The sequence below is a fragment of the Alternaria dauci genome, chromosome 7 (genome assembly GCF_042100115.1).
Source record: "Alternaria dauci strain A2016 chromosome 7, whole genome shotgun sequence".
Classification (NCBI taxonomy): Eukaryota; Fungi; Ascomycota; class Dothideomycetes; order Pleosporales; family Pleosporaceae; genus Alternaria; species Alternaria dauci.
Window position 1 is genome coordinate 1,818,720 of NC_091278.1, and position 23,596 is coordinate 1,842,315.

Here is a 23,596-nt window from a genome sequence, read left to right on the forward strand (position 1 = left end):
GAATTTCGGCACGCGGCGCTTCGTGAATGGGCAAAGTGAGGGGTACTCATGGAAGCATTCATGCCGGTAAATGCATTTTTTGGCACGCCCTCATGCGTGAGATTGCACGCAAGAACAGAACAAAGCGGTATAGTCCAGCCTCATTTTGGTAACTGAGATGGAAAATCTTGACCCCTCTACTGCATGCGGGAAATCGTGAGGCTGAATTGGCGAAGGAAAAAAAAATATAAGCAGGCTGGTTGATAAGATAATCTTCGCCTTTTCTCGCGATGCAGCGATGCCGACAGACCCGATACATTCTGTGAGAGCCACCACGCGGACACTTTTCGGGTGGTTCAGGGTTGAAGCGGTAAGCGCGCGAAGAGGGATGTTCGTTGTTAGGGCTGCTGGTTGTTTTCGCTATCGTGGGCTATGCGGCGTGAGGTCACGGTACCGCACGCTTACTCTAGCGTGCAGTAGTCCACGTTTGGTGTGGGGGACTGCCTGCGTGTGCTTGACACAGTATACGCGCTTCCAAGGGCTGATTCGGACAAGTTGTGCCGTGGGAGCCTTTTGATGACGAACTCGCAATTCATGTTCACGAAAAGGTGTGAGGATATGCATTAAGGTATTATAAAGTGGAATTTGTTTGTTCGATCGATCTCATACTGGCGCAGTGCGCAAACTCCAAGTGTAAATGCTCAGTGAAACACCGCCCAATGCGTATAACCTTTTAAGGAAAAAAAAAGCAAACCCGTGGTATACCAAAGACGCCTCCCAATGCTGTATGCGTAAAGTCAAAAAGCCACCAACGCCGCGCAATGCTGTGTATCCGACCCCAACCTCAACCCCGCTACACCTTTCTTCCTCGTGATTACAAAATTGACTCTCCTGTGACCGAGTCTACTCTCGCCCTTGACTTTGATCGTGTCGACGACCTCCGTCGTTCTGCGCCGTCCTTGGGCTTCCTGGTTTTTGCGCGCCGTAGCGCGGGAACATCCTCCTCTTCAGATTCGTCTACAGTGAATAGATCCGGGCTGGGTTCCCGCCATGAATGGCGGTGACCAGATAGTGTGCGCGAGTAACGGCGACGATTTTGCTGCTTGCGAGTAGCGAGATCCTGTGCGCGACCTCGGCATGGTTCAGAGATCCTAATGCGTGGTGGGCTGAGTTGAGACACGACATGTGGCATGTCGTTCAGTCGGTCATCGTCGAGACCCATGAAAGACTCTTCCTCCTCCTCATAGATGGTGGGCGCGTGGTACTGGTTGTGAAGCTGGTTGTGGTTGTTCTTGACGTATCGGGCCCATTTGTTGGCGACGTTGGACTTGAACTTGGAAGACTTGGTCGCGCGTGGTCCTTCCTGGGTGTCGATGCCTGCGCTCAGGGACAGTTCGTACGGGTCGTCAGCTTCAGTGATTGGTGGCGAGATGAAGTGCGAGAAGGGGTCTTCGTCAATGTCCGGAAGATCGTTCTCACGCGTGTCCTCGTTGCCGTTGTCGACCCAGGGTGGGAACGAGTAGGAACGAGGGGCGCTTCGTAGATAGGAGGGCATGATTAAGAAGAGGTCCTTGAACTTTCGAAGGAGCGATGAACGTCGGACAGGGAGTGCTGGTTTAGTGCTTGATTCAACCTTGACAAAGGCGATGTGACCGAGAATGGTGATCAGCTCCGGCTCCTGGCCGGTCCTTCCTGAAACAACAGCTTGCAAACACTCGACAACGAGGGTTCACAAGTGGTGGTGGGGGAAGGTTGTTTTTGTAGTAGTTTCGCCAGTGCTCAAGTGGCACACGCAGATATATATGCGTGACTCGGGCGTAGGCCTCTGATGGAGTCACAGGAGGGCGGAGTGGACAAGGCGGCGAAGATGAGACAATGGTAGTGCTGCCTAGGAAGTGTTTGCCTGGGAGAGGGACGAGTCAAGAAGCGACTGTTAGTAGGACACCGTGCTTTATCCTCCTCGAGATATCCGGATACCGAATGTGTATTCTGGAGGATTCCCTTGGGTACTTATGTTTGCAGGCGCGCGATGCCGCCAGAAGAGGTGCCCTGCATGTGCAGTGCATACGCATTAGCGTGCAGGGTGGATGAGAAGCTTAGTGCAGCGTGAACGGAATAGGTAGGGATCCCAGGGCGCAAGGGAGTGGGTGACTGGCAGAGTGATGGCTGGCGGACCACATGAGATGGTTGGCGGCACACCATCTCGGTGTAGGATGACCTGCAGCAGCCTGCACGCGCGCATTGGCCACTGGGTGTTGCGGACTCGACGGCCGTTAATGCAGGACTGTCGATCGATGTACTACCGCTAGGTGTCAAACTATGGCCAGAGACTGACCAGCGCGATCGTGCAAATTGCAGCGAGGCGTCGAGAGGAAAGACGGACTAGAGAGTGGGTTGCGGTGGAGCCACAAAGGCCCGAAGACACCACGCCGTAGTCACGATTCGGCGCCAAGGGCGGGGCAGATCACACAGCATACCAGTACCATCACCTTCTCTCTATTCCCACTCAGCCTCATTCTAAGCTTGTCCTCTTCGGTCCACCTCACACCCTCTTTTGCTCACACGCCACCTCGCTTGTGTCTCTGAGAGGCCCTGACTGAACTGCTTAGAGTCCCGCTACTTCCGCCCTACGATTCCTATCGTGAGCATGACGAGGCTGCTTGCGTGAACCTTTGTTCGGTGCCTGCAGCCGACGGTGAACTACACCGAACCGGGCGCGCGTTCCTCCCAAAAGGCTTCGTGGACAGGTCATGGATGGAGTTTCAGCTGCGTGTCTGATTCAGCTGATGCGGCTCCAATACACCACAACCAACACTTGACCTTGGATCATCGTGACATTTGCTCACCATGAGAAGGTTGATAAATTGCTTGACCAGGGAGGACTACCATATCATTTGACAACCTGGGATAACGCGGCGTTACCGCTTGGCTCCACTGTTAACTTTTGCAGTACTGCAAGATTACTACTGTTTTCCAAGATTCCTCTCCTCACGACACTGTTACGGCCCGACTCCGCTTGGGCTTTACAAGAGATGGACTGACGTAGTCTGCATACCCGCGACCTGTCTGTTGGGCCTTTGATTATTACAATCACTGCTCTATGACGTCCAGCGGTCAATGTCGACAATGTTCAGATGGAGGTCAGTACCGCGGTTCCCGGCGCCAAAATGGGCGTGCGCCTCAATGCCCGACTAGGAACTCTATCTCACCCACTGCTGTGTCACCTGAACCCTGAGCCGCCTGATGAGTCGGACTCGCCTGAAATGCTTGGAATTGGATGCGTTCCGCTCGCTTAAGCTCCCAGAAGAGACATCAACTGCTCAGCATCAGCTCTCCACACGAGTATGTGAACGCCTCAGTGGCTTATGATGTCCTGACTGATGTTCGGCATGCACGAGCGCAATGCGACCCGGTGTTGGAGATACCACCCATCCTGATAGTTGATTGCGCATACACATGTCAATCTCGGCTCCTCTCTCCACAACTACGAGAAGTCGCTTACGCCATCGAATACCTAGGCAGAGGCGTTCCAGCAGGAGATTGGACAGCCCTGCCGTTATTTTTTTTCAATGCGAACCAAATAACGTCTGCGAATAGAAACTTCCCATCCTTTGCCGCGCATAATCAACGTCTAAATTCTGACTTGATCAGTCCTCTCTCAGTTTGGTACGGTATTCGAGGCGCATAATTTTCGTGGTCATGCTGGCTTCCACACTACGCAGGCGTCGATGTTGCAGCGCTTCTTACCTTAACAGCATCGCGGCTTACTGCTTTTGGTGAACTACAACTCCGCATATCGCAGTAGCGCTCTCTACACTGTTTGCTTTTTGCAAATCATTGGGTCCGTAGTCTACACAAATCGACCGATGCAGTCGCACGCGTACTGTGATCTACCACTCACCGCTGGGACCACCCTAGAAAGACTAGAAGTTTTCACAACCGACATTCACATCCTCGTCGTGTAGTCCCTCAACGTCCCTCAAGTCGCAGAATCCAATGCCTTTCACCGCTCTACACCGCCATTTCCGCCATGCCTTCCGCGATACGATCTACGAGGCGCGAGCGTACGGGAGCTAAGTCGATCGCTAGCCTACAAATTCCAAGCAGGGATTCCCCGAGCCGTCTGCCTGCATTTGCACCAAGGAAGAAACACCATAGCTGTGGGTCTTTGACCCTTCGGACTCGAATGTTACAGGTTTCTTGAAACACATATCGGACCAGCATCGGCCGACCTCGGACTTTTGTGACGTGCGATTTGGGTTTCGGGCGAGCAGATGGTCATTGGTTCATCATGCCTCGTTTCGTTTCGTCTCCGTTCATACATACGAGGCGCTCACCGCCGGTATCCCTCCACCAAAGGCCGACACACCGTGCCGATGGTGACATACATGCCGGCATACCAACCTGTTAGGTACTCGACTTGTGCTGATGTCGACGCCAGTGATGGTGTGTCCGCGGGGTGCAGGTTGGAAAGAGCCCCACTGTCTTTCTAATTCTGCAACACCACGGACTCAGATCGCCCCTCTCGATCCGAGAATTATCTGCCATGCGCGCGCGTACTGACTGCCCAACTCTTGCACCCAATGCTTCTCCTTGGTACGGCGAGGCTCTCACCGACTACGTCATTTCGCTTTTACTCTCCTCCTTGCGCAATGCTTCTGTGGTCTCGAACTGTTCGTGAATAGTAAACGCTTCTGGCAAAGATTTGATCAATCTTACCCCGCATCTCCGTGTCGCAGATTTATGCTGGATGCGTGTTCGGCGTGAAATAACCGACGCGGTACGAAGACGCCGAATCTGTACGTAGTCGATCAGCTGCAATGGCAAAATAAACGCAATGGTTGCAAGAAGCACAAGAGATTAGAAAAAGAAAAGGAGAATAAACTTCAACCTAACAATTTTGTCGTGACATGTCAACATTAGCAATTGCGTATGCCTCACACCACAGCTACGTCACCCAGCACACGCGGTGCAGTCACGATCGTTACATTAAACTCTCAACTCTTGACGTGCTACTCTTACTGCCCAATCACAAAAGTCCACGCAAACCACGTCGTCAAGGAACGCCATTCCGAACGCCGTGAACAATGGGTATAGTTTCAGAACGCTTCCATGCTAGGATCCGATGCCGATCTCGTAGCCAAGCATCACCTCGGTGGATGCTCCCTCCCAGCCTCTGTTTCCGCCTGTTGAGATGAGAAAGTTACACGTGGGGTCGAGGTATAATTGTGATATGACGCCTGTGCGATGTCCGGGGACGATGAAGAAGGGGGTTGCGGCCGCGCCGGCTTTTGGGCCCGCCTCGTCGTGTGTGAGATCGTAGAGGCGAAGGATGTCGTATGACGCGCTGATGTACGTTAGTAATTGTCTCATGATGTACGTGAATCTGTGCGCATGTGAAGAAAAAGAAGGATGGGAGAGGGAGAGATCAACGTACCAGATGAGGTGTCGTCCATTGGGCATAGCCCGGACGGCACTTACAGTGCCACTGACGCTGGGGAATCTGAATGTTCGTCGCGGTTCTCGTAGGCTTTTGTGTAGACTGTACTCGTCCACTGTGCCGTTTCGCCGACCAGCGTAGATGAAGTTGCCGTCTGGTGACCAGCATGCATTCATGCACCACGGAGGTGTGTTTCGTGGTGGTGTTATGCGTGCGACGGGATTTGGTTGCCGCCGGTCCCAGATACGTAATGTGCCGTCCATCGACGCGTCGACAAAGGTTGTCTCAGAGGAAGCTGGCTGTTCGGTTTGGTTTGCGGACGTGGTTGCAGGTTTCTCGATATCCTCTGCATGTGGCAGACCGTTGGAAGCGCCATTGAGTTGAACGTCTGCAGTTCCATTTGCTGTTGGTTGTGTGTCAGCGGCTGCTGGGGGTTCCTTCACTTGCTCTGCAGCTGGCTCCTCGGGTGCTTGTACAGGACCGCCCATGTCCATCATATCCATATCAGCGTTGGCGTCTTCGTCAGCCTGTTGTATGCCGTTCGCAATGGCCCTCGAGAACTCGTCGTCATCATCGCCGAACGAAGGAAGCGTGGCTGAGAGGTTGTTCTCCTGGCCGTCGCCGAACAACGAGTCCTGATCCTTGTCTCCGAACAACGAGTCGTCTGGAGATCCTTGGGCATCTTCTGTGCCCTCCTCCTTTGGTATGACGGGCTTTGTATCGACGCCGTTGGAGAGGGTGCCGTTGGCTCGGGGTCGGGCGGCATTGTTGGAGGAGAAGGTGCCGTTGGAAAGCGGGAGGGTTTCCGTGTCCTGTGGTATAGGGAGCGTAGACAGCGGTCGTTGCTCGATTGCGGAGATCTGGCCGCCGCTAGTCTCAAACTTCCTCTTGACTTGGCCGGTATTCAGATCCCAGTCGTTGATGGTCTTGTCCCAACTACCACTCAGCACCGATGTCTCGTCCTGTGACAACGTCAAGACGGACACAGCCGAGGTATGGTTCTTGAGCGTGTGTATGCGTGTTCCTTCCTGGTGGCGTACAGACTGCAGGTTTATGCCTCCCGAGTCGAGACCAGACAGCAGCCACAGGGCTTGGTGGTGGACTGCAAGCGAGTATACAGGAGACAGGCTCTCGGGCGCGGCGCTGTCTTCGTTCTCCCAGTATGACAGAAGCACTCCGGCCTTTGTGACGGAATCGACAAAGGGATGCCGCTGGGCCACGGTCAGGGCAAGCTTTCCGTTGGCAGTATCCACCCAGTTGAACTTGCGTATGTAGCCGTCTGCCCCGCCGCTAAAGACCCAACGCATGTCCGGTGTGGCCGTGATGGCGTTGATCGAGGTACTGTGCGGCGCGGCGATGGTGGGTATTATGTCGTACATGGGCGCATTCAAGGCCTCTTGTCGCACGCTGGGACGGAAGGGCAGATTGCCGAGCACGCCTGAAGCTGCTGCTCGAGGGCTGGGTGAGGTATAGGTAACGGCAGGGTTAGCGTCGGGTTGTCTGGGTGTGCCTCCATTGGGTATGCTACCGCGCGGTCGCTGTGAAGGGCTGTCGGGCTCGTCCTGGTCTTGATCTTGGTCCTGGTCCTGATCCTGGTCCTCATCGTCGTTGTCGTTGTCGCCCTCTGCCTCGTCGTCGTCATTGTCGCCGTCGTCTGCATCGTCGCCCTCTTCCTCTTCGTCTACATCCATCGCATCTGCCTCCTCCTGTTCGTCTTCCTCCTCGGCGGAACCTGTTGCGCGCCGTCAGTCAACCGCTGCATGCAGAGGGCTGGGGATATTTACTGTTGCCATTCTCGTAATCATCCTCTTCATTCATGTTGAGTCCATGCGCATGAGCCAATATCGCATGCGCACAACTGTCAAACTGCCGTGTCGCCGTGGATTCAACGCGCACATGTTCGCGTTGGGGGACATGGATGAGGCTCGGCCTAGCGTCATCCTCCGCAGCGCTAATTCATGTTGGGATTAGTACGACTTTCCATTCCAGCGCTTTCTTCGTGACATGTTCCCTTGCACACATTCATGTGTTATCATGTCAGCCGTTTGGGTTCTTTGGCCTCACAAAGAGGGCGCCAAAGCTCAAGACCTTCCGTCGCACAGGCTGCACTGGAGGCCGTGTCGAGACCACATGGCATGGTCGATAACTTGTGGATGATCAGCCATCTGGCCCCATCTTCCCAACAGTTGCTGTAAACGATCGCTACTGACGGCTGCTTAACAACTGACTCGCCTTGAAGATTATTTTTAATACCAACCCAAGTACCGTCAAGGTGATAGACTCTGTATATCAGGTAGACACGTCAAAAGTATGGGGCTGCTTTCCAAACTGAGGTTCAGGCTGCCAGCGAGGCGGAGCGGCTCGAGACCCCCGCAACCCTCAGGGCAGCCTAGCAGCATGGCTCTCGCCGTCAAACCCGTGGCTGACAGCGGGATGGCCGAGCTTGTGGTGATTGATTCATCTTTCTGGGGATAGGGCAGTGGAGAAAAGAAAGTTTTGTTCCATGCCAGCACACAGTCGCAGAGTTGGGCAGGGTGCGGTTTGGGGGTGCTCGCACAGGCCAAGGCCTTGCCCTGTCTTGACGAAACTACTCACAGCTACTGGGAAGATTGGTGCAAAGTAACATAGACAGCTTGGGTGCGTACATTGAACTCATAAAAGCATCGTGTCGGTGGTTGCGTGGGCTCTATGCTCAAAAGGCAGACAATGACGTGACGCCTTGTTACTCGACCACGCTTACGGTGCCGCAACACCACCATTCAGCCTCATGCCCCTTACATCTTGCCGGCCCCAGTTCCTCTCCACCACGCAAGAATTATCGTGACACCCCGATCGCACAGACTTGCGCCGCGTTCCATGTCTGTTGCACTGCCCCTACGCGCCGGGGGTTGGTTGGTCCAGAGCAGCGTCTTCACGCCCCAGTCTAACGAGCTGTAGCCGCCGAAGCCACCTCTGGCATGGTTTCAATATCAGCCTGGTACGGCGATCATGCAGGCTTCACAACTGCGCCGCAATAGATTCCCCGATCATGTACTGCATATGCCCGAGAGCCGCAATCTACAATGAAGCATTAAACCTTTTCTCTTTCCACGTCCTGTGCATGTGTAAAGCTTCGAGTGAATCCCGCAGCCATGGCGACCTTCGCTCCATCGCCCACTATGACAGCTTCCAACCTGACAACGACTGAGGCAGAAACTGCCCTGGAAACTGACTTGGCTCTACCTGGCATCAAGCGTGGTATTGCCATTGGAGTAGCGTGTTCCGTGTCGGTCGTCGTTATCGCCATTCTCGCCTTCTTTGCCATCAGACGGAGGAACCGCGTGCTAGCTCGAAGAGCACAACTTCATACAACAAAGACAGAGGCCATGGATGCCGAAGCCGGACCCCAAGAGAAGGCTTGGTGGGCCGCCACACCTGCGTCGTCGCCATCATTACCTCCGCCGCCACCTGTCGAAGCAGATGCTCAGATCATCTACGAGCTGGATGCAGGTCAGATACCCGAACTGTACGGCGATATCGCTGCGCAAGAAGTAGATGGGAACGGCAAGCACCACGACATGTCGGAAGAAGCGGAAGATTTGTACGCCCGGAAACTCGAGCAGTGGAAAGCATGGAGCATGGCATTTGAGCCAGAGCCTCTAGGTCCTACCCTTGAGACCGTATATTCGCGCCTACCACTCCTCACAATCTCACCACCTGAGGCCTCTCCTGGTGAGGTGTCGCCGTTACTACGTTCATCATTGTGTTATTCTTCGCAGGACGCTTCGCCAATCTCACCGCCTCCAAATGCGCATTTTCCATCGGGTCATCGCGAGAACGCAAACACCTGAGCCACGGCCTTGTGAGACTTTCCCACAAACGAAACAACACGATAAAAGCTCCGAATTCTAAGCCGCACACGAAGAGGTCTGTGGGATCCCGGACACTGCCAGCCATAACGAAGGGGTTAAAATGGGTATATTCCGATGACGCCTAAAAAGAAAACACAAGACACTATCATACAACGTGCCATTGTGATTACAATGGTGGTCTCAAATCCTTCTCGAACCGCCCTTCTTCTCCATCGATTGGTGAATCTAGAAAGAGCCGCTCTCTACTTCATTTCCTTACGCCTGCCGGAGCCTGGCAATTCTACGGCAAAGCTCCGATCACCGGCTGCTTCCACAGGGACAACGGGACTGGCGAGCTCAGAAGGGCGCCACCCACTTGAATTTCCAGCCTCCATCTCCGCCGGGCCAACCGCTCTATGTTCCCTGATATCTGGGCCCATCCCCACTCCGGCTTTCTCAAAGTCGTGCGCAGCGTCGCTGGCGGCGGATGCTTCGGACAGGCGGCGCAACCGGGACCGTCTTCGTCGAACAAAGAAGCAGCCTGCTAGCAGAAGTAGAATTATAGCAATGGCAGCTCCTACACCGATGCCCGCGCTGGCACCAGAGCTAAGGCCGCCGCTTCCGGACACGGCAGTCGGGCTTGAGGAAGCTGAGGCATCAGTCGAAGTTGGAGAGGCGACGCTCGTTAGAGTCGGTGGAGACGATGCTGATGCTGATGCTGACACTGATGTTGTAGGGACGTTCGGTGCTGGGGTTGATGGTTGTGGTGGTGCGGGCGCAATGGGAACTCCATCATCGTCGTCATTGTCATCGTCATTGTCGGTCGCGGTGGGAAGTGGCACAGTCGGGTCTGTTGCTGTAGCCATTGTAATTCTAATCAAAGGAGTTGAATAAGGCCGGGAATGCCAGAGTGTAAATCAACAGCAGAGTGTATATAAGCTACCGATTGTAGACAAGTTCGGGGATACCTTAGAAACCAGATCACGCTTCTTAAAGCAAGAATAGCTTACCCCGCCTCGACATATATACCGATGTCTCAGATTAGCGCACGTCAAGGACGACATTCCTGTCCATGTCTCCGGGTTCAAGCGTCGGCGTTGTCGCGGCACCCATCGCTCATTCGAACTCGGCATTACTAGGGTGTCTTGTCGGCGACTCAGCCTCCTTTTCTCTCATATACTTGGGCCGTCGTCCACTTGGGTCGTCGTCCACTTGGCCTTACTTGTTATAGGCCCACGTGCCGATGGGAGACGCGTCTTCCGGGGCTCCGCTGTTGTCGAGGTCGCCAAGATGCGGGAGCCACCACGGCCGGGAGTGCGTAACCATCCATCTCTTGCTTCTGATGTGTGCAATAGTTGTAGTATATTCCTATGCCTTGATTATACATCCTCCGCGTGGCAGGCATGGTTCAGCCCGGCTGGGCAGCAAATGACGCAACAAACTACATGTGAGTGCAACGAGGATAATGGTATGCGGGGGCTCTTGAAAGGTTTGTAAGGACGCAGGAGCAACCAGATCTAACCTGGGGTGAATTTTAGAGCAGTGGATTTAGATGAAGAAGACCTGCGGAAAGGTTGTGCTATGCCACACAAGAAATGGCTGGGCGAGTACGTCGAGTAGCGAGCGCCACCGAAGTGATAAGCTTTAGCTCAACACAAGAGATAATGCAGCAGCGCGCGATGCATTTGTGGAGATGAGCGCATGCAGGGACATGTTCGCCTTTTGTGAAGGCTTACGTCGAACCGATGGAGATGCGCGAGTACATCAAGAGGTGGAGAGTTGGGACCTTGTGGAGAGAAGAGGCATTGCAGCCCGTGCTGTGGAGCGCGCGGGCGGCGGACCAGCAGTCCGGACACGATTCCGTCCCGTCAGGATGCTTCCCTCACCATCCCGCACCCATCGTTGCACGCCGTCAACGTAGCCCGGCGCCATCGTCTGCTCGTCAGGCACCTACCCACGGATTCAGGCTTCTTATCGAAACACATTGCTCCCATCAACATGGTGAGTAGAAGCTTCTTTGCTAAGTCACATCACGACCTGCCGCGTGTAATCTATCTCGGGTACCCTATCGAAGTTTCCATCACCTCGACACACGGCGACAAGGAGAGAGCAGCTATTGAAGAGCTACAACTACCTTAGTGACTATTTTCAACAAATAGGATCGCCTACCGTCATAGCACGCGGAGAGGAGCGATTGCGGATCGAGTGACGCCACAGAAGACGCACTTGCAATAGACTTTCACCATGCCCAAGGCAGCCAGCGAGACTGCGGAACATCTGATCTCGACCTTGCACAGCACGCTGCTGACTCAACTTCACGGTTCTTGTACCGTCTAAGATCGACACTGCATGGCCGCCCAACATGTTTAGGTCACTATATTGAGAGGATATGTTCGGTCAGTCTCTTTATCATGGCCAATCAAACCGGCGATGAGTTGTGAAAGTAGCGACACAGTTTCTCCAGAACCTGTCGTCGACTCTACTAGTGCCTGCATAAGGTAATACGGGCTGAGTCTTCTCGAGAAGGGTGTGAGCATCTAGGAGGCTGGCAGCTAGCTGCACAGCGCAGGCCTGCACACCCTGAATAGCTCGAAATTCGGAATCTGTCATCAGCAGACCACCCATCTGTGCTTGTATCGTGGAAACTGCGTCGTCAGGTGATACAAGCGCATGAGTGCAAGTGGAAAAGGCATCAAAAGTCTTTCCAACATACCCAGTACCACGATCCAAGTACCTGGGTTACATGTTGCTTTTCATCTGGGGCAACAGCTCCGCCACGTTCTAGACTAACTTCTAGTGTCGTGTTCGTCGGCGGGCAGTCGGCCGATAGAAGTATGGTCTCACCCAGAGTTTTGAGAGACGCCACATACTAGACGTGGTCTTGGGCGTCACTAATGACGATCAAAGCTACAACCAGTCTGTTGCGCTTCTATTGCAGGTGGCCCGCCTCTCTAACAATCCGCCCGTCGCAACCCAATTCTTCGACGACTCAAATCCTCAAAGGACTCTCCATTTCATACATCTTCATGCGGAACACACCCTTTCTTCATACCGTGTTAGAAAGTACCGAGTCCCTGCAGGATGTCGAACCAACCCATACCTGGCGCGGAACCCCTCTTCTTCGGTAACATCGAAATCGACATCACCGAGTTTGATTTCAGCAACCTCTCATCACGACTTGGTACCGTTACAATAACTTGTACCGTTTCCATCATCCTGGTCGTCTTGACTGTCGCTTTACGAATCTACTCGAGGGCAAGATACGTCAAGCATATCTTTCTCGACGATGGTACGTGCTGAACAGAAGACGGGAGGGTCTGGCTAATGGGCAACAGTCCTCATCATCTTCGCCGCGGTCCTTACGGTTGCCCTAGCGGGTATGGCCATTGCAGGTAAGCAGCAAATGTCTGTTTTATTGGTCCGAGTTGACGGTACCATAGCAACCCGCTATGGCATTGGGCAACACGTTTGGCTATTGTCTATAGCGACGCTCTTTGATACACTGAAGATCTGCATACGGGTAAGTATAAACATCTTATCGAGGGCCACGTTCCTAGCTAGCGATTGGTAACCACGAAAGCTCGGCAATCTCGAGTCAAGCCGCAGCGACTAATACACTATAGTATCTCATAATCTGCCAAATCTTGTATAGCTTCGCTATTACGTTGACGAAAATCGCCATCATATCGCAATACCTCCGCTTCATCCAAGAGAGAGCGTTTCGCACGAAGATGTACGTGATATCTATTATCATCGTAGGCCATTTCATTACGGGTGAGACACACAACCCTCACTGAGAGTTTGCGTGAGCTGATGTACCTACAGCAATTCTTGTCACCGTTTTCCAGTGCCGTCCTGTCCGAGGAGTGTGGGATTTCACTGTCGAACCAACATGCTTGGACTTTGTTACCTATCTCTACGCCAGCTCCGCCGTCAACGTCGCAACGGATCTCCTTCTCTTGGTGCTACCCTTATCCCATCTTTGGAAGCTGAATCTACCAAAAAAGCAACGATTCATTCTCTGTGTGCTTTTAGCAGGAGGTGCAAGGTGTGTCACGAGCATATACGGCATACTCTCGAACTATACTGACCCACAGTAGCGCATGTATTGTAGGCATCGCCCGCATTGCCTATCTACACCAACTACACGGCTTAGATCTTACCTGTAAGTAAGCTTCCATTCTAAGCGTCAGCAGTCGGACTTGTCCAGACCATGAAGGCGAAGAAACACACGTTATATCAGTCAGCAGCTGGACTTCCGTCAATGGTCGTCATGCAGTTCAGAGACACTAGCTAACAGGTGCATAGATGAAAGCGTCATATGCCTTGTCCTGACAGTAGGAGAATGCACTTTAGGCATCACCTTCATCAGCATTGCTGCTCTTCGACCAATGGCACGGCAATTCTTTCCAAAAGCAATGCGAAATTCTCCTTCTTCGTCAGCCCAAGCACGTGCTTGGCCCGTTCGCCTCCACGATATACAGCCAGCCAGGACAGTCATCAGCTCAACCACATGCGCGGCCCGTTCGCCTCCATCATACACATTCAGTCAAGACATGGAGCAGTATCCTTCAGAAAGCAAACAAAATCTATCAGAATCGTACGAGATGCGCTCGGGAGAGAGCTGTTAGCTGTCGATACACAAGCAGATTCACGCTCGCGAAGGCTCCAGCAGCGACAGTTTCAGATGGCTCGGAATATGAGGACATCGATGATTCCTCCACTCATCTCCACCAGTCGCACCGCCGGCAACATGCAAATCCATACCTAGGGTATGCGAACCTCACCAAGGCCGTCAGTCGTCGGGATGGTCAACTGGTTGTAAATCGAGAGAATTGCACATACGACGCGATACCCAATTCCGATTCTACAAGCTCTCTCAACAGGCAATCGAAGACGGGACGGGACGCTTGTTCAGCTGACCGCCAAGAAAGCCAAGTCGTCAGCCAATCTCGCGGCTAACTACGGCTGGTTGCACAAGCTGTCACTATTGGTGCAAACTTCACGACGTCACAGACCACTATAGGTGTCGCGACGGGTTAGAAGCAGGCTGTGTTGGCGACCTCGCAGGCTGTGTGTAAGGCGTCCATAGCGTGCATCATAGAGCATACCGCTTGTAGCTACGATACATAAATACAAAATACGCCGCTGTCAGTCGAACAAAACATTCGCAGTACGCTTCAAGTAACACCAACATATCCTCCTGACGAATCATCTATCGAACACGCATTCTTGATACAGTCATCCATCCCTTAAAACCCTGCCTCTATACTACTGCACTTCCAATCTTCAACTATAAAACCTACTTCAGCCATCGTCAACAATGAAGTTTGCCGCGGCAGCAAGCCTACTATTTGCGACTCTCGCGCTCGCTAGCCCAGCCCCCCTCGCCAACCCAGAGCCTGCAACCATCGAGTCTCGCGAACAACTCCACAACGCATTATCAGCACGCAACGTGCTCACAGTGCCAGAAATTCAGCTCGAAGAACGAGCATCCAGCGGCGGCAAAGGTGGAAAAGGTGGCAAGGGCGGAGGCGGAGGCGGAAACTCGACTAGCGCTGCATCGGACATGCTATTGCCAAACCGCGTCTTACAGGTGGCAGCGCTAGGACTGGGCGCTGTAGAAGTGGTGAGGCTATGGGGTTAGGAGACGGAAGATGGGACTACTTTGGGGTGAAGCTGAGTGGTAGCGGAGGGTCAGCGCGTATGGAGGCGAGAACCTAATTTTTGGTTCATCACGATAATTTTACTAAGCGACGGCGAATGGTTCTGACTGTACGATGATGTAGCATGATACCACGATAGGATAATATGAGTTTGGAGGTCCAAAACAGTACAATTTTCTGCTTGCAGGGTTAGCGAAAGACGCCCACCACGTCACTCTGCACGTGTCGCACCTTGGTCAAGTTTGAGTGCTCAACCCAGCCTGTTTTCCTGTCGATTGACTTGCGACGAGCATTGCAGTACTGGTGCACATTGATAGACCTGATACTCAATAGTCTAGCATGTTGTATTGGTGATCGAGATGGTGGGTGAACATGACTACATAGCCACAGTGTGGCGGTGTGAATCAACAAACTGATTGCAGATAACCAAGATGATCATTGCACAGCCACACAGCTGAATGAATACGAGAAATGCTATGCTGATCATGACCTGAGCACTAGACGCAAACGACAAGGGAGTCAAGTATGAAGTAAGTAAACATTAACATTGGTATCTGCAAACCTAAACGCTAGAAATCAGGACGCCACATAATGCTGTAAACGCTACGCTATGCCATCGGATCAAATCCAAAACACTTTTCGTTGCCAAGGCCTATGCATGGAGCAATGCCTATAGGAACTTGTTCATCAATTTTTTCCATCCCGAGGCAGATGACTCCTCCCAGGTCTCGCTCACTTCGTCCTCAAACTTTCCAGTAAGAAGATCGGCTTCGGCGGGGTTGATGAATTTGCTCCTAGTAACGATCTTGTGGCCGATGTAAAGTACGGCGAAAAGGATCAAGCTGATGTACGCAATGAAGAAGTCCTCAGTGCTCCATGGGACGAATGCGGTGAAACCTTGAGTGATGGTGATGATGGCGCAGAAAGTAACACCGTAGATGGCGAGAGGACGGCCGCCCCATGACTTGAAGGGAAGGGTGTCGCGGTCAATGTTTTGGGCCTTGAGCGCACGCATAAAGCTAATGTGGCAGATCAGTACACAAGTCCAGGCGATGAAACCTGCGACTGAGACGATGTTGAGGAGCCAGTTGAAAGCCTCTCCACCGTTGGCGCTGAGGTTCATGTAAGCCAGCAGACCCATGGCGGCGGTGACTGCAGTTGCCCAGTATGGTACACCTCGCTTGCTTGTGACCTTGAGGAACGCAGGGGCACACTTCTCTTCTGCAAGACCGACAAGGATACGGGAGCCAGAGTAGACGTTGGAGCTGGCGGCTGAAAGCACCACGGTGAGCAGAATGGCGTTGAAGATATCAGGAAGGGCGGAAACACCAGCGAGCTGGAAGGCAATGACCATGGGGGATGATCCGGCGTTTGTGTCACCAATCTGGAGGGCCTCGTTGTCGTATGGTACCAAGATACCGACAAAGAAGATGGTGAAGACGAACAGGGTGAAGATGCTCCAGAAAGTCTTGCGGATGGCTTGAGGCATGGTCACACGCGGATTTGCGGACTCTCCAGCGCCGATAGCACAGAGCTCAGTACCCTGGTACGCGAAACCAGCCTGAATGAGAACAGCCCAGAAACCGACGAACTTGGCAACAGCTCCTTCCGCGAGATAAGGGGCGAAAGCACCGGGAGAGTCCCAGTACTTGAAGCCGATATAGCCTTGCGAGCCGACACCTGCGTTCATGCAGATGGCGTAGATCCAGAAGCCAACAAGGGCGACAACCTTGATCAGCGCGAACCAAAATTCAAATTCTCCAAAGATGTCGACGGGCAAAAAGTTGACTGCCGTAATCGGTATCCAAAAGATGGTGATGAAGATACCGATGCTGAGGTCCGAGTCCCACCACTGGATGATGAGACCGGCGGCTGTGAGTTCGAGCGCATATGTAATGGACCATGAGAACCAGTAGATCCATCCCATGGAGAAACCTAGCGAAGGGTCGACGAAACGAGCAGCATACTGTGTGAATGCACCAGAGATGGGTAGATAGGTTGCCATCTCAGCCAAACTGAGCATGACAGAGTACACCAGACTACCAACGAAAACGTAAGCTAAAAGTGCTCCAGCGGGACCAGCAGTAGCGATGGAGCCACCGCTGGCGATGAAGACACCAGTTCCGACTGTGCCGCCGATAGCTACAAACTGCAAGTGTCGGGACGAAAGCTTGCGCTGTAGCTCATCCTTGGGGGGAGCGGCCTGCTTCTCAAGGTCGCTCGCTGAGTGAGGGACCGATTTGTCCGACCGCTGATCCATCTTGGGCGTAATTTCCTCAGAGGCGGATGCCATGTTGGTGGTGGTGTCAACAAAGAACCCGAAGATGGGGCTTGAGCTTCAGGAGGAGCACAGCAATAATGAAGTCGTGATGGTTGATGTCAAGTGCGCAAGAGCCAGGGACAAAATCGATATTTCAATCAAACCCACGGTCACAGGAAGTGGAGTCATCTCGCAATACTCCATGAGCTACCATGTTAGCCGTCGGCGTGCTCCACGTTCTGGAAAGCCAGTCGACCGTCCAAATTTTCATCGTCGCTCCACTTGGCGGGCAATACAGTCGTTTTGCCGCGCAAGATGCAGAGGTTGAACCGTGATGGTAGGGTGATCGAAATTTTCGAGCCGGGATTAAGTCGGCTACGAGCGGGTTGGCGCCGCCAGTTCGCGTCGCCCTGAACGCGAAGGTACAAGCGGCAATGCTTATCGCGGGATTACCGTGTGGAATGTGTAGCTTGGCCTTTCCGTGTGTTCCTAGCAGGAAAAATCTGCAGTTTAGCTGTATCAATTTCGGGGAACTTTGTGGCGGCGACATCCTTTTAGGCATAGTGGGAGGGCCGGCCCTTCATCGGGTGACGGCCTTGGCGTTGAGCGAATCAGACTTCACCCATCGGAAAACCTCATCAGGCCTGTCATGACTACGCCGCATGTCATTGCGCTCTCCATCCTATCCCACTCCCCAGTCGGGAATTGACCAGCTCTTCATTCGTTGAACTCTGGAGACGAAAACAATGCTGAAGTTGCGTCCCGTACCTACGCAGCCTGAAAGCACTTCGTGCCCTTAATTCTCGCAACATTCGCCCTTTCATCGTAAAGGACAAGCTTCAGCACGGCGAGCTGAGCAGTACATGCGGAGGAAACGAGCCAGTTCAGCAATATACTGTTGGTGCAACAGCATAGAGGGACTTCAACCGGCGTCTCCAGCTCGTTACCTCCCGCAGTCAAGAGAGCGTACGTACGACACACTCGCATGTAGCTTCGCACCGTCTCTCCTCTCCTCCGACGTCGAAAGCTGAATTTGCTATTAGTCATGCCCAGACGTAGCACAGAGACTAGGCCCCGGATATCTCAGCCTTATGCACTCCAGGACGTGCCTAAGTGTGGTGCTACCGTCGCGCTGAGACATGAAATCCAGCCGAACGCTCGCCGGATCGTTCAGACCTGGTCCGGGGGTGCCCAGATACTTCTGAGTGATCTGGGGTAAGATCCGCCCATTGCAAAACATTGGACTACCTAAGCTGAGGCTAGCGTCCCGTTTCGTTGCTACAATGTCTTTCCTTCGGAGTCCTGTCAGCACTGAAACAAATGTCATGCGATCGTTGGCGAGCCTTAACCCCACCCACGGCGTAGGCGATCTTGTCTTTATCAAGGTTGTTCGAGTTCACGCGATGATCGAAGGCAGTGCTCGCTCCGGTTTTCTGACAACCACATAGTCATCATTGCAGGGACTATACATGTCTTTTTGGAACGAGACAGCAGCCTGGTGACGACTTCCATGGTTTCATACAACTTGACGATTTTTGGGACTATACCTGATTCATAACGTTCTTGGTCGTTCCGGGCTCATATGGTAGTCTGAGTCTTGCTGTGACGCCGAGGGCCGAAAGCACTTGCCGTACTTCACTTCCTGTGGCGAACATAAATGTCTCCATGGTAGCACTAGACATTCCACCGCAACAATTGATGGCTATGCCCCATTCACTGCGTCTCCTCTTCGTTGAATCGACAAAATTTCGACTCACGAATAGGCCTAATATCGCCCGGCGGCTAAATCAGCTCAGGGGTGTTCCCATGCTCCCTATCCACCTTCTACATGGCTGAACGAACTCTAAAAGAATGTGGGGGTTGAAGCCGGATCTGATCTTGACTCTAGGCAATCCTCAGTTGAGGATGAAGGAAGGAAGCGTCTTGGCTTCCGCACCAACTTGAGACATTGAATTATTACACTTTCCTGCATTGAACTTGGTCAGCTAGGTGCCTGATCCGCTGATTTTCTCCATGCTTTTCGAGACACTCAATGTGTCGCCCAATACTGCTGCTGCGTCTTGACAATTCTAATCGTCTCACTGTTGCTCAGCGTCGACCGCACTTGGCCTTGTAATCTTAACGTAAACAGAGTGAAGGGTAATTTCATCAGTCTCAAGGAGCGTAAACTATGGGCTGTTGCTGAAGAGTGTCGGGTACGATTATAGAACCCTTGTTTGTGTGTGTTGAACTTCCAAGATTTACTTGCGCGTGACCACAACTAATCACGACGCAGAAGCATGCTCGCCAACATTTCCCCTCACTACAAGTATGATTTGCCAACAGTCCACTAGATAGACCGACTATACGTACCGTCTTCCGCGACCGAGGATTTGCTCGCGATTTGGCTTCTGCGTCTCTGCGCCACTGACGCTACTGCAGCCAGGACGCCAGCGTTACGTGGATGTTTCGGATGAATTCAGGCGCTTCACCTTTCAGAATTAACCCCGGATATAGCGAGAGCTCTGTGCTATTGGTTGCATACATGACAATGATGCACATATTTCTGCACGACTTGTTCAGACCCTGTTGCACTGTCAGGAACTGGCCCTGTTGTGACGTAGATCGATGTTAGCGAGGCCGGGTTGTCACGCCCGAATGGGGCAAGGTGTGGACGCGTGGAGCTTAACAGCCGCCTGGGCATGCGCACCTGCAACGTTCCGTTCCATGCATTTTCACAACGTCTTCCGAGTTGGAGACGTTTGTTTTTGACGCTTTAGGACCGACTGAATCCACCATTTTGCCTACCGGATGTATCGGATAAGTACGGATTGCCTCAATTGAACTTCAATGGACTTCTCGGATGCAAATGCCAGCTTTGAAGAACCGTAGAATATGATGTACTTTGTTGTCTGTACATGCCTATACATACTCATCCTGGTGCGATATCACCCGCTAACCGAGCCATCACCAGGTTTTCATGGTGTGGCAGGGTTCCTTGGAAGCTGGCTCTGGATTCCCATTCGTCCCTGCACCTTGTCAGACCCCTTGGCCCCAAATCTCGGTTGTTTTTCTAGACTTCGTCACACATTCTCCTCCTTGCATGCGAGCATGCCCCGGCGACGCGTTGGCCGTTGAAGGCTTTTTGCCAATGTCCACAGTGGCTGATCAGTTACTGAATATCTACCGGGTTCTAAAAAAAGATTTGAGATAAACGCATGGTGTGGGTGACAACAGAGCCTCGCCTCCTTTAAGTCGATCGTCGAGAGATGGGGAAGCTGCAATCAAAACGTCTGAGAGAATCACCATGCTCGGCATGGTACAACTTCCATTGTACATGCCATGTAAATGGTCCACATTAAACATCTTACCCATGCAGAAGTTGACGGTGAACTTGACGCTCGGAGATGAGCATCATGCAAGATCTGTGTACGAGTGATCCGTTAGCCGGTACCCCAGCTCCATGTACGTCACTGCTGAAGCTTCGGATCTTGAATGGTATCCAAGTACCCTATGAGCGGCTCGACGGAAATATTATGCTTACCACCGGTCGTACAGCCAGGATGCCCCGCCGCAAGACTACGTGCCAGGAGCAGACAAAAGATGCCCAGTCTGCAAGCACCTCGCGTTCGATATCTGATCTCTACTACGAACAGTTACACTTCCGACATCTGATCTACATGTCTCAACTCCAGCCATGCACGATTCGAGATCAACAGCCCTAGCGGTTGCTCCACTCTCGGTACTAACCAGTCATCAGGATCAGCCCGAAACATCAAAGCTGGACCAGCTCCGATCGACGTCACTCTTTACCGGGTACGGACTCGCCATGAGGAAGTTGGGGACGCCAGGTGGACCCGGTCACCGTTATATTGACCGTTATATTGACCGTTATATTGACCGTAATGGCTATGCACTCCCATTTTGACTTGATGCCACGGCAGCGATGACGATCGCACTCTAGGAATGATGCTGCTTGATGATGATGTCAAGCCGATCAAGCATAGTGTGCTTGAGATGGACCTTCAACAATATGAGGGTTGGACAGGTATAAAGAGGGCAACGAGACCTCGACAATTAGGACATCATCACGCACCATCAATCCACATCAACAACTTTACAACACACTTTCAATCTAATACCTCTTTCTTGTTCTCAAGAACCAACCAAACAACACAACCTTCAAAATGCAATTCACCATCGCCGCCGTTCTCGCTTTCGCCGCCACCTCCGCCTTCGCCGCTCCCCTCGATGAGCGCCAGGTTGGAATCTGCGCTTCCGGCAATCCCGTCTGCTGTGCTACCGACGTCCTGAACCTCGCCAACTTGGACTGCGCTCCCCGTATGATTTTCCCCGTCTTCCATTTTCCAAACAGCCAGATTACTAACATCGCCTTAGCTCCTCTCACCACCACCGTCGCCGACTTCGTCGATACTTGCGCCGCTGCGGGTCAGCAGGCCAAGTGCTGCCTCCTCCCCGTCCTCGGCCAGGGCCTCATCTGCTCCGACGTCACTGTCTAAGCGCGGCAATGTACGTCGTCAAGAGACGATTGTGCCTCGGTCACTTGGAAACATGTACACTCCTTTTGTTTCAGATATTCAGTTAGGGAGTGACTCTTAATGCCACACTTCACAAGACATGCCTTGTTTCAATGATGTGATATTGAAACTCTTCTATCTATACAAATGCGGGTGCGAATGCGCTGACCCAATGTTGACTGCTGTGAGCAAGAACGCTGGAAACAAACTTATACTATGAAGATACATTGTGTATCTTGGCTGAAAAACAGAAATGTAAATGAGAAATAAGCACAGACTTTGTAGTGTACAGTCGTCGTCCATGATAACCAAGACGCCAGTCGGGTGCAACCAGTACGCATCTGGACGCTGCGGAAATGTCAACACGACAAGTAGCATGCACCCAGGTGCCTATATACCTTGCCAAGAGAACGTAAAAGCTTAGTCAATCATCCACCTCAGCCTGTACGTTTCCCATGTCTTCTCAAGGCCAGGCCACACGCCCTCGTCGTAATATCGATCGAGCTTGTCGCCAACCTCTTTGTCCTCAAAGTACACGGAGTTGTGGAAGAAGACACATGCACTTCTCCACTACTTCAGTGATGCGTCCTTCGGGAGGCCACCACAAGCGTCTGCCAATTGTGCTGCCCGGTTGATTAGTGCTGTGATATCACTAATGGTAGGCTGAGTTGTATCGCTGTATCTGGTGTAGTTTCCAACTTTCGCTTGTAGTCGGAGGACGACAGCCGCGCGTTTGAAGCTCAATGCTACCTTCTCCAGACAGCTCTTCACAGCATCAGGGGTTTCTTCTCCCCGTGCGATACAGGTCAAGGTCTCATGGAAGTCAACAGAAGCAGTGAATTTCCAAAAGACTTGTCCAGCTGCTAATTTCGTTTTGAACCCGAAAGAATCCGGACTGAGCTGCTTGAGCTGCGTGTGGTTCAACCCTGACCAGGTGTTGATGTCTTTGCAGTCCACCTGTGGTGAAGTCTGGCTTTGTACGGGCAAGGGGCCGGAGGTATTCAGCGCATTTGGCGGCTGCAATGCGATGGAGCTCACAATAGCCGGGTTATATCCAGTGGCCATGACGTTCTGGAACTGCGTCTGCAGCTTGGGTGCTGGCGGAGCTTGCGTGGTAGATGGAGGGAGCTGGGGCAAGTGTTGTTGGAACACTAGCTGATACGACGGCAGTGGGCTAGAAATGTTTGATGCTTCATTCTGCTGCGGTGCTGACCCCGGGGATATTTGTGTCATCTGGGAAGGGTGATGGTACGGCGTCTGAGTTGGCTGTATCGCATATTGGATAGCTTGCAGTAACGGTTGGGGCTCAGTACAATCAAGGTCTAGGATCATGTCCTTCAACCCGAGATAGTTTGCGAACCCACGATATAGCTCAAGAAAGCTTATCAGCTCTGAGCTCCAATGCCTTTGGATGTATGAGCCCACAGGAACTAAGTACACCTAGAACTCAACTATGGAAGCGTTCCAATAGAGGCCAGAGGACTGTTCCGCGATCATACAGTCTTTGAAAAAGAGCTTCAGATCATTCTCCGCGCTCGATATAAAGCTCCAGATCTCACCTGACGAATCCATGCATTCGGTTTTGGCATCGGCGGCGAGAAGGAAGGTCCTCATCGCGTCCTGGAGAGCAGATGCTCGTTTAGCGTGATGTTCGATCGCCATTCTTGCCGCGTTCGCAATCTCTTCACAATTGTATACAGTTCGCAATGGTTCGGGAGATGGAGGCGCTGGTAGATACACGAAAGTTGCTATTGTTCGGGGTTCATTTGAAGGCGTCAGTGTGTAAGCAGATGGTGTGGGTGTTGGTGTCGGAGCGGGTGCAGATTGAAGAGGTAGCTCAACGGCCTTATAAGTAGGTGTGAAAGCCACACTCTTCTTCATGTCGTTTTTTGCGGACTTTGCAA

At 52.5% G+C, this 23,596-nt stretch overlaps 6 protein-coding genes across 6 annotated transcripts; 3 read left to right on the forward strand and 3 right to left on the reverse strand.

Moving 5' to 3' along the window:
• Positions 1-853: 853 nt before the first annotated feature.
• ACET3X_007735 (uncharacterized protein) lies at positions 854-1,534 on the reverse strand (the record flags this gene model as incomplete). Its single annotated transcript, XM_069453914.1, has 1 exon — positions 854-1,534. The coding sequence occupies one exon, from the start codon at positions 1,532-1,534 to the stop codon at positions 854-856; it is 681 nt and encodes a 226-aa protein (XP_069304898.1).
• A 978-nt stretch (positions 1,535-2,512) lies between these two features.
• On the reverse strand, positions 2,513-7,299 carry ACET3X_007736 (uncharacterized protein). Its single transcript, XM_069453915.1, has 3 exons — positions 7,204-7,299; positions 5,417-7,151; positions 2,513-5,326 (listed from the first exon to the last, which is right to left on the reverse strand). Exons 1-3 carry the CDS (start codon positions 7,235-7,237, stop codon positions 5,095-5,097), a joined length of 2,001 nt encoding a protein of 666 aa, XP_069304899.1. The 5' UTR covers positions 7,238-7,299; the 3' UTR covers positions 2,513-5,094.
• Positions 7,300-8,550: 1,251 nt separating this feature from the next.
• ACET3X_007737 (uncharacterized protein) lies at positions 8,551-9,249 on the forward strand (the record flags this gene model as incomplete). The annotated part of the gene is made up of 1 exon (XM_069453916.1): positions 8,551-9,249. One exon carries the CDS (start codon positions 8,551-8,553, stop codon positions 9,247-9,249), a length of 699 nt encoding a protein of 232 aa, XP_069304900.1.
• A 3,081-nt stretch (positions 9,250-12,330) lies between these two features.
• ACET3X_007738 (uncharacterized protein) lies at positions 12,331-13,880 on the forward strand (the record flags this gene model as incomplete). Its single annotated transcript, XM_069453917.1, has 7 exons — positions 12,331-12,538; positions 12,585-12,641; positions 12,690-12,769; positions 12,873-13,023; positions 13,075-13,297; positions 13,350-13,414; positions 13,558-13,880. 7 exons carry the CDS (start codon positions 12,331-12,333, stop codon positions 13,878-13,880), a joined length of 1,107 nt encoding a protein of 368 aa, XP_069304901.1.
• A 1,575-nt stretch (positions 13,881-15,455) lies between these two features.
• ACET3X_007739 (uncharacterized protein) lies at positions 15,456-17,284 on the reverse strand. The gene has a single exon (XM_069453918.1). The coding sequence runs from the start codon at positions 17,206-17,208 to the stop codon at positions 15,586-15,588; it is 1,623 nt and encodes a 540-aa protein (XP_069304902.1). The 5' UTR covers positions 17,209-17,284; the 3' UTR covers positions 15,456-15,585.
• Positions 17,285-21,341: 4,057 nt separating this feature from the next.
• On the forward strand, positions 21,342-21,674 carry ACET3X_007740 (uncharacterized protein; the record flags this gene model as incomplete). Its single annotated transcript, XM_069453920.1, has 2 exons — positions 21,342-21,495; positions 21,553-21,674. 2 exons carry the CDS (start codon positions 21,342-21,344, stop codon positions 21,672-21,674), a joined length of 276 nt encoding a protein of 91 aa, XP_069304903.1.
• Between the last annotated feature and the right edge of the window lie 1,922 nt (positions 21,675-23,596).

Excerpts from the sequence above, each read along its gene's own strand:
- ACET3X_007736 (XM_069453915.1), bottom strand. The coding sequence starts at position 7,237 with ATGAATGAAGAGGATGATTACGAGAATGGCAACA. Across the intron at positions 7,152-7,203 it reads TGATTACGAGAATGGCAACA|GTTCCGCCGAGGAGGAAGAC; the intron begins GTAAATATCCCC and ends GGCGCGCAACAG. Across the intron at positions 5,327-5,416 it reads AATGGACGACACCTCATCTG|CGCGTCATACGACATCCTTC; the intron begins GTACGTTGATCT and ends AACGTACATCAG.
- ACET3X_007739 (XM_069453918.1), bottom strand. The coding sequence starts at position 17,208 with ATGGCATCCGCCTCTGAGGAAATTACGCCCAAGATGGATCAGCGGTCG.